Source organism: Phoenix dactylifera, chromosome 16 (genome assembly GCF_009389715.1).
Source record: "Phoenix dactylifera cultivar Barhee BC4 chromosome 16, palm_55x_up_171113_PBpolish2nd_filt_p, whole genome shotgun sequence".
Taxonomy (NCBI): domain Eukaryota; kingdom Viridiplantae; phylum Streptophyta; class Magnoliopsida; order Arecales; family Arecaceae; genus Phoenix; species Phoenix dactylifera.
This window is the reverse complement of record NC_052407.1, coordinates 9,986,526-9,996,000: the sequence shown is the minus strand read 5'-3', so window position 1 is coordinate 9,996,000 and position 9,475 is coordinate 9,986,526. Positions and strand designations below refer to the sequence as shown.

General features: G+C 38.4%; 1 protein-coding gene across 1 annotated transcript; it reads right to left on the bottom strand.

Moving 5' to 3' along the window:
- Positions 1-3,528: 3,528 nt before the first annotated feature.
- On the bottom strand, positions 3,529-5,196 carry LOC103709857 (transcription factor MYB13-like). Its single transcript, XM_008795381.2, has 3 exons — positions 5,026-5,196; positions 4,557-4,686; positions 3,529-4,454 (listed from the first exon to the last, which is right to left on the bottom strand). The coding sequence occupies exons 1-3, from the start codon at positions 5,168-5,170 to the stop codon at positions 3,659-3,661; spliced, it is 1,071 nt and encodes a 356-aa protein (XP_008793603.2). The 5' UTR covers positions 5,171-5,196; the 3' UTR covers positions 3,529-3,658.
- Between the last annotated feature and the right edge of the window lie 4,279 nt (positions 5,197-9,475).

Below are 9,475 nucleotides of genomic sequence, written 5' to 3'. Positions count from 1 at the left end.
TTCCACGCTATCCGATTTTTCCTGTTGCCATGCATGCAGGGAAGCGAATCATGTGGTGCATTCAACAAGCTTCGATCAAGGTCTACAAGTTTGGAGTGAGGACTATTCCTCCCTTTTCTAGCTTGATATATTACAGCAGATGCAGGGGGCATCCCCTTCATTCAGGTGTAGAGAGTTTCTCTCCCTGTTACCAAAACAAAAAAGCTTGGTACATATTGTGGGCCATTGAAGGGCCTTTCACAAGCCAGATGAGCTAACAACCATGACTTGATGGTGAGGATGCTTCCAATTCTTCATCTTTTTGGAGAAGAATGCTATCTTTCATGTTCGAACCCGCATTGAGTAGGGATGGCAATTTGAGTTGGTAAGACCAGATACGCATTAGGTCAAATATATGATAGGTCAAAAGTTCGTCAACCCGAATCCAACCTATATCTGAAATGGGTCAAAAATCTAAATTCGAACCTAGCTAATTTATTAAATAGGAAAGCCAACATGATCTATAATGAATTGGATCAAGTTAAATGGGTTAAATATTACCGTCTCTATTTAGGAGAGCAGCATCACCAACGAAACCAAGTTTCATTAGCTACCGATCGCATGTGGTCGAGTAATGAGAGGAGAAGCCACAGGGTTTGAAAAAATTGCCACAGGGCTAACTTGAACATCCATCTCAATGTAAAAGTTGGCCAAGTTGGCCCGCAAGCCAGTCTATTTGCACCCCTTTGTCCCAAGCAAACAAAGTATAATGTCTATTAACAAAAAAGAATCCAGGTAGAACTTTCATATCGTATCTATATGAACATGTAAATCACCATGACACGTCCCTAGTACATGTAATTCAAAGATTCTTGAATGCATGTAGATTGCATTATTCTTCACAATTTTTTTCTATTTTTTTCTTTTTATTTTTTTATATTTTGTCTTAGTGACACAATGTATGATCCCCAAGGGCAAACAATAACAACCTAAGACCTTCTCTACTGTATATGCCGGATCCTTACACACTCTCCCTTAAGTTCTAGCATCCTTGTAAGGGAGGGATTCAATTACAAGTACTTCGACCGACTCATGTTGCTATATTTCCTAGTCATTTATATAAGATGTGCTAGGTTGACTTTGATGGTATTTATAAAATTCAAGACTACAGCCTAAAAAGGATAGCAAGAAATTATTTATTTGAGTTCTTAGCCTTGCTATTGAAGATCCAATTGAGATTGTATTTCACATCACTTTTATTTTTACTTTTTTAAATAGAATATAAAAATTTTGTGTCTACTTTTTTTAAAATTTTAAACATACAAATATATCTAATATAAAAGGTTATTCTAAGAAATAGTTAAATTTTATCATGAAAGTGGCGGTAGGGTGAAGGTGGCCGTGGCAGAGAGGGTGGTGGTGGATAGAAAACCAAGTTTCTTATTTTTTTTTTAAAAAAAGAATAGAAACAAGAAAATCTAGTTTTTATTTTTCTACAAGTTATCAAAATTAATGTTAAAAATAGAATGTAAAACAATAGAACTAAATAGATTTGTTGCCTCAATTTTCATGTATTTTTATTAAAATATGAAAGCAGGAAAAAATGATGCCAAATATGGCCTGAGCTAATAGCTGCCTGCTAAATCCTTGTCTTCCTTGACTGCTACTATATGGTTTAGATTCAAAGCATTTGACATGTAGAGTACCACATGAAAGAAAGATCATTATCTTTTGTGAAAAGGTAACTATATAGTAAGTTCTAAAGATTGATATATCTTTTATGAAAACTCTCTATCTTGCCTTTGTTTACACTAATTTGATATCCTTCATTATTTATTTTTCTAGCCAAAATTTGCTACCCAAGTTCTTAGAGCAAGCACACTCTGGGTGGAGGGTGATTCTCTCACTGTTATCTCTTGGTTATCCTCAAGAAGGAAGGATATGGACCCGGAACTTCCCTACTGATCCTATAAATCTCACACAAGCTAAGGCAACTAGTTGTCCTTTTTTCTTCTTCTTCTTCTACTGGTGTGTACCTGAATTTGGATTAAATCGATGAAAGAGTATAATTGCAGGACCTGAATTTTGATTAAATCGATGAAAGAGTACAATTGCAGGACTAAATTAAAACAAGTAGAATAGGTAACTGCAGTAATAGATTGTGTCTAAAGGAGGAAGGAGTTGAAAGCTATGAAGTTCAAAGAATATTAAAACATTCTTTGATGCTTGGAGAAGCCGTGAGTTTTGTATTCTGTTGTGGAAGACCCATTATTTCTCTCCTTCCAACTGGGCACTTTATGGGCCATAGCCGAGGTCTTCATTCCATGCTGAAGAGATGGGCTTAAGTTAAATGGCTTCCAACCAGAGGCGTTGGGGTTACATCAAGGTAGTACATGGAGATGGCAATCGGGTCGGATCGGATAAGATACAGATAAGATCAGATGTAAGATAGATCAAAAATTTATAAATCCAAACTTGATCTATTTATTAAATAGGTCAAAACTCTAAACTTGAACTTGATTATTTTGTTAAATAGATAACCTAATCCGACCTATAACAGGTTGGGTCAAGCTAAATGGGTTAAACAATGAAACATTGCCAACCCTAACTATCATTAGGTTCAGTGAGTTGGATTGGAGGACAGATTCAAATTGCTAGAGGTCAAGTTGGATTTGCTCGTATAACTTGGTGGAAAGAATAGATTTGATGATGAAGATGTTTACAAAGCAGAAATGCTTTATCTTTTGCTATTTGGAATAGATTTGGAAAAGAATGTTAGAGAGTTGCCTGATGAAACCATCCTTACATTATTCTTATCTCATCAAATATATATATATATATATATATATATATATATATATATATATGGTTTTGTTACAAGGATCTTGCAGTCTAATTGTTTGCACCTTCCGATTTAATTCATTCATGCATGTCATCATTATCTCAAAAATTTCTTATATCGCCCATGCAAAGTTTTTTTTCCTAAAAAAAAAAGTGGGCTGATTTGCTATCCACTTTCTATCGTGTCGTTCACCGTCTCATACATGGAGACAAATAATTGAGCTGAGAAAACATTATTAGAAGACGCATTAAACTATGTAAATTTTGTCTAGTAGGGATTGACCATATTCTAAGTCACACACACGCACAATAATTATTAGAAGAAAACTGTGCCCTATCTGCACGCAATAGTTAAGCCATATAAACTTTGTAGTTGGTATTGACCAGATTCTGAGACCACCCTCAAATGAGCATTTTGTCAGGTCCCCTACCTTGTGTCTAAGCCACCCGCACCCATCCTCCCCCCAGCATATTCACAAGAGGGAGAGAGACGTCGACGGCGACTCAAAATTCTCTGAGGTGCGTTATTTGCATCGTAAAGTACTGTGCAGCACTTGATAGCCACCATCAGTAGATGGGCAGCTATATATCAAATAAAATGTCTATCTACTGATAGCGGCTATCGAATGCTGCACAGAACTTTGCAGTGCAAACCGTGCACCATAGAAGATATATGTTTGATGTTAATATGATCTCATCATGATGATAGGATGACAATAACCCCATGAGAAAATATACACGGTCAAGGTTAATATGATTCAAGCAAAGTATAGTGGGGGTCGAAAGACCTAACGATGGTTGCATGACGTTGCAGCTTTTTTCCACCATTTGAGTCATCCTATTGACCAACCTGGGATGCAAGATCCGAGGGAGGCGGACAGTGTCTCTTCTGAAAATAACAGGAGACTGGATCAAAGTCCTCCAAAACCCCACCAAGATATCCCGTCGGACAAAGTTGCTCAACCGCATTGAGATCCATTGTTCCCTCCAAGTCAAGCTCCTTTTCTAAGTAAGCCAACCAACCCTTGTCATCAACCTCTCTTGTTGAATCTCCTTCAGAGGTTATTGGAATGGTGTGAGCTCCACCTTCCACCACTGGACCCACATCATCTGTTATGCTCCAAATTTCTGCATCGATGGAGATTTCAGGTACTCGGATTAAGTAATCTTGGTGGTTCTTTCCGTCGTCCTGCAGTGGTTGTTGGACTGACTTCTCCTGGAAATCACAAGATGTTATGTGTGATTCCAATGAAGAGATGCCTGAAGAATCTCTACAGTCATCTGCTGAAAGGTCAGATAATCCTTCTATGAGCATGCATTGATCTATCTCCATGAAGAGTTCACTCATTATGTTCACTGAATCTTGACTGCATTCCATGTCATATGAGTTATTTCCTTCTAAAGGTTCAGAGGATCCAACATTTGGTTGCTTGCCGTCCTCATCAATCTTTGTATTACCATCATTGTCGCATGAAATGTTAGAGTTGGAGGGTGAGCTTGGAGGAACTTTAGTTTTGTTGGTCGAAGGATTATTCGATTCCTTTGGTGTTAGTCTCTTCCTTAAGTGGGTATTCCACAGATTCTTGATCTCATTATCGGTCCTTCCGGGGAGGCATGAGGCGATTTTGGACCATCTGAACAACAATATATAGTAAGTTAATTTAAGCCTTGATAAAAGCTGAAGCATTATGATGAAATGGACCTAATAAGCTAGACTTTGGATTCTATAATCTTACTTGTTCCCCATCTGTCCATGAAGCCTGATGATGGTTTCCTCTTCCTCTTTTGTGATGTTTCCTCTCTTTATGTCGGGCCGAAGGTAATTAATCCACCTTAAGCGGCAGCTCTTCCCGCATCGAAGCAAACCTGCATCGAATTAACAAAATCTCTAACTTTCTAGCTTAAGTTATATTCTTCAAGGAAAACAGCATCATGCGTTGCTATTTTATTGCGAAGATTTCTGCAGACATGTATTTAGTCCCACGTCGGTTATTCGTTGTAAGTATTTATACCGAACTAAGAAATCTAAAAAAATATCTTTCTGTATCACCGCGACATGATCATTTAGCCTTCCACTTACATCTTCCCAAATCCCTCATCTCTTTTATTGAAGGGAGACCAAAATGTGAACCAAAATGTATTCCAAGCTCTATTACTCGCAAAGGTCTTGGATAAACCAAGAGAACAAATCAAAGTAGTACGCACCTGCTTGTTTGGGGAGACCACGCCAATTCTCGTGTCCATGCTTCTGAATGTAACCTATGAGCTTCGCATCTTCAACCGGCGTCCATGGCCCCTTCTTCAGCCCAACCTTCTCGCAGCATGGCGCTCGACCTCGCCTTTGTCCCATCTCTCTCCAGATCTCTGTCTCTCCACACGCAGAAAGACACCCACCCTCTCTCTCTCTCTCTCTCTCTCTCTCTCTCTCTCTCTCTCTCTCTATGTGGAACTTTATGATGCCACCTTTAATTGGTGTTTTGAGTTCTGAGCCTGGATTCCCACACAAGTAAGTTTATATATAGAGAGATGGAGGAGCCAACGGCTTCCAGAAAATTTTTGGTCAAGGAGTCGTGTTACACATGACCATTCACCTTAATTACATATATTTTTCAAAAAAATATACGAGAGATGTCATAACAAAACATGCGTCAAACTTGCATCATTCTTTTTTTTTCTACTTTTACAGTCACATATTCACATTTCTATACCATGGTTATTTGGAAACATGTGAGCTACGAGGGAAGGAGCTGGCTGAAGTCTTCATTAGATGTCAGGGTCTACAAGTCCGTAAATTTTGTGACACACGTTGCTTTTTGGTCATAATTAGGTGCCTAATTCTGATTGCAAGATTCTGGTGTATTTTCATTTAAAAAAAATAAAATAAAATGGCGTGCAAGATTCACATGCCCAGATTGGTATGCTTAGAATTTAGCATACTTGAACATCTGAACTTGGACCTATTAAATACGGTCCCGTTTCCTTGTTCAGCCTGCCATGTGGAGGCACACCACCCTTGTCCCTTCCACCTGGGAGGGTGCTATTAATATGTTTCCTCGCTCAACAGAAAACATTTTTGGACCACTTAATGTATGGATATTGAACATCTCCAAATAATATAATTTTAGATATGTAAGCAATCTAGAGATAGTAGATCATATCTAACAGCTTATATCAATTATGTGAGGCTCTAATCCTTAAACCTAGACTTGAATTGGATTTAAGTAGAAATCGACACAAGTGTAGATTCATTTATAAATATATATATATATATATATAGTCAAAAAATCATGATTCGAGAGTAACATAAACAAAGAATATCTAAAAAACAAGGGAATTGGGGGAGTGGATATAATAATTTCAAAAGTTCAGATCAATGACGTTGTCTTGGTCGCGGGATAATACCACGTCATATGATTTGGACTTTCTGTAGGCCGAGTCTTCTCATGCATACTTACAATCTTCTAGAAATTATATTCTTATTACCAGGTCTTTTGAGGTCACAAAATTTTAAGTGATTTGAGCTAGACCTTTTAGACTTTTGCCCCCAAACTAAGCCGACTCCAGAGGCCTCTGGACGCCATTTGTCATTTGGTTTTCTTTTTTTTTGAATTGAAGAAGAGGGAAAGTCATGCCATTGTATTAAAAGATCAAAAAGATGAGAACAAAACGGACAAAGAGTGTGTCAGGAAAGGAGGAGGAAGAATGGCAACGATAGAAAAAAAAAAAAACCGTGGCATGGAGTCTTTTTTTAAAACAAGTGAGTTGTATTCTAGTTTAAGAAGACTCCAGGCAACGTTTTTTTTTTCAGGAAAAAAAGAGGAAATCTTGAATGCCATACCTGTGATGCCCTTTGATACCTGCTTCTTCCAATGGCCCTGTAAATCAGGTTTGAATGCAAGAGTTCTATAATTTGCTATTTGGTTTGAGGAGCTATAAATATTTGAATAGTATATGTAGGAGGGGAACATTATGGGGAAAAAAATTGTTGAGTTCAATGCAGCATTAGAAGGGACTCTCTTGCCCTTTGAGTGGGACTCGTTGCCGCCAAAATCCAGCCCAATCGTGGGGCGCTTGGAGATTGATGCTAATGTGATCGCAAGTGCTGGTGAGGTCGGTGAAAATGCTGGTTGGATCCGTAAGGTCGGTTTGAGCTAAAGATGATAAGGAAAATGGTCGATGGTGGCTATGCTCATATGAATAGGCTGGAGCAAATTGTCCGACCTGAAACAGGAAAGAAGTCTACTTACCGGAGTTTGCTTAATGAAAGATCCTCTGATACTTAAGTCAAGCAAGAATCCTAGAAAAATAGCGAAGACTCAACAGAGAGAGTGGCGGCAAGTAGAGAAAGTATACGTAAAGGTCTCTTAGGTGCTATTTTTTCAGACGAGGGTCGGAGTTTGTAAACGAGTGACGCGAACATACATCTTAACTGGCTTAGCTGTGCATGATCATCGGATGAGCGGTAATGGCCTCTCATTGGGCGAGCCTTAATGGCTTTTATGGTACTTTTAACAGAGGCCACGTGGGAACACCCATTGGTCGGTATGTCCATGTTGGGAAAGGTCGAATCCAAGGCATATCTGTTACTCCCCACTTCCAAATCCGAGTTGATTTTCTACACTCGAGTGAACAAAGTAGTTGTGCCAATTTACCGAGCTGATATGTCGAAGTAAGTTGTTGGGCCAACCGGTTGAGGTCACTTTTTTTGGCCATTTCTTGAGCTTTTTAGAGGGTTCTGACTGCATATATTATCTAGTGGTGTTCACCGACCTTGCTGAGATATTATCATTTATGGTGGGATCCTTGAGATAATTAGACTTCTTAATAACGATGATCTGTGTGATCGCCCAAAATTAAATGCCGGGGCGACATGTGGAGGGAGATCGAACGAAGCATTCAAATGATCGGATTGATCCGCACCGTCTGAGGATTCTATAAGACGAACTACCTTCCTTCCTTCTCCATTATGGGCATTTCTGTAATTGGAACGTCCAAAGCGAAAGTGAGTGAGCGCTTCTTCACCATAGCCCCCCCTCCCTTCTTTTTCACAGTCAAAGCCAGTAGTTGAAGGTTTCTTTCATTTGCTCTTCCTTCATTTTGATTCTTTAGTAGGTATTCTTTTCCAGTCTTCTTCTCTTCTTTCTTTGCCTCTATTCTAATAGTTCTAGGGTTTCTTCATTTCTTTTAACGTTTTTTCCCATTTTTGTTGCCCTTTCTCTTCTTTCTTTGCCTCTTTCTCCTTCCTTTTTTTATATTTTTTTGATCCCCTTGGTTAGGAACCATAATTCTGTCAACTGAAGAATGGTCGACAGACCATGAGGCTACGGCTCGGCCATCTCCTGACCCGCTTACAAGGCCTCGGAAGGGTTATCTCCGGACCTTACTTCTCTCGAGGCACATACATGTCTTAAAAGAAAAAGGTCTATCAATATCTAATTCTGAAATGAGATGCAAAGAGCAAATAGGGTTATAGCTTAATGGTTTCACCCCTTTTCTTGTGGGAGGAGATTTTGTGTTCAAACCTTGAGTACTTATGAGCCATCCCTAGAAGGTCTAGGGTTCAATTGTATCAAAGAAATGTACAATGTGGCTACCACCAGCATAGTTCTATGGAAATGGTGCAAGTGTGAAAGAATCAAGGTTTTTGAGGATGTATATTGCAATGCCACTTCATAGTAAATAAACATATTATTCATCCACAAATTGCATAGGCAACAAATTAAATAGTCACCGTGGTAGCTTGATGGTGCAAATATGTGATATTAGTTCTTCACTTTAACATAAGCAATGCTTTGGCGACGCTTTTAAAAGTGCCGGAAAGAATATTACCGATACTTATAAGCATCGGTAAAGATCATATAAAGCATCGCCAAAGCCTCTTTTTACTATAGTGTAGATATATAATATAGAAGCTTCAATTGGCATGCGACTCTATAGATGGTCGGCATGGTTCCTACGACGCCAAATAAATCAAAGCTCAACCACCTCAAAGATGAAGTCGTACGAATATAAGAAAAAAAAATGACTTGAAGCCTCAGTCATAGTGCGCTCAAAAGATTCCTCTTTGGACCATGAAAGCAATAAGCCTAGTTTCTGTTTGCTCTAATCTTTCTAAGCCTACATCTCCATTTGACTAGGTTTTTCCTCTTTCACTAACTTGCACGTCTAAACTAGACCATCTCAAAGTAACTTTTGCTTAACAACAACTGAGATACCTAGATAGAGAATAGCTACGATATACCATGCAAAATATTAAAAAAGAAAACGAAGAGAAAGAAACATGAAAGAAGACATTCAAAACACAAGATTTTATTCCTTTGTAATAGATGACTCCTCTTTTGTCTCTCTTCCTTGACCATCTTTTCATGTGTGATCAAGTCAATGTAACATATCTACAAAATTAATGAAAGCGAATGTTTATAGTAATTCCAAAAAGATATTAAAATAAATGACGCAGCCATGCAGATGGTGACCTCTTCAAATTAATCCCATGTCACAAGTTTAGGTCATCAGCCCAGAAGATGAAGTCTACCACCATGTAGACTCTTAACTACAAGAAATTTTATTTAAAGTATCAGTTGTCTTTGAAGATTGGGATCTCAAATTAACATTGACAAGCTGACTCCTAGCCAACTTTTGAGATGCTTCCAAACTT

Coding starts and splice junctions, on each gene's coding strand:
- LOC103709857 (XM_008795381.2), bottom strand. CDS start 5,170: ATGGGACAAAGGCGAGGTCGAGCGCCATGCTGCGAGAAGGTTGGGCTG. Junction 4,687..5,025: donor TGGTCTCCCCAAACAAGCAG/GTGCGTACTACT, acceptor AATTCGATGCAG/GTTTGCTTCGATGCGGGAAG. Junction 4,455..4,556: donor CATGGACAGATGGGGAACAA/GTAAGATTATAG, acceptor ATTGTTGTTCAG/ATGGTCCAAAATCGCCTCAT.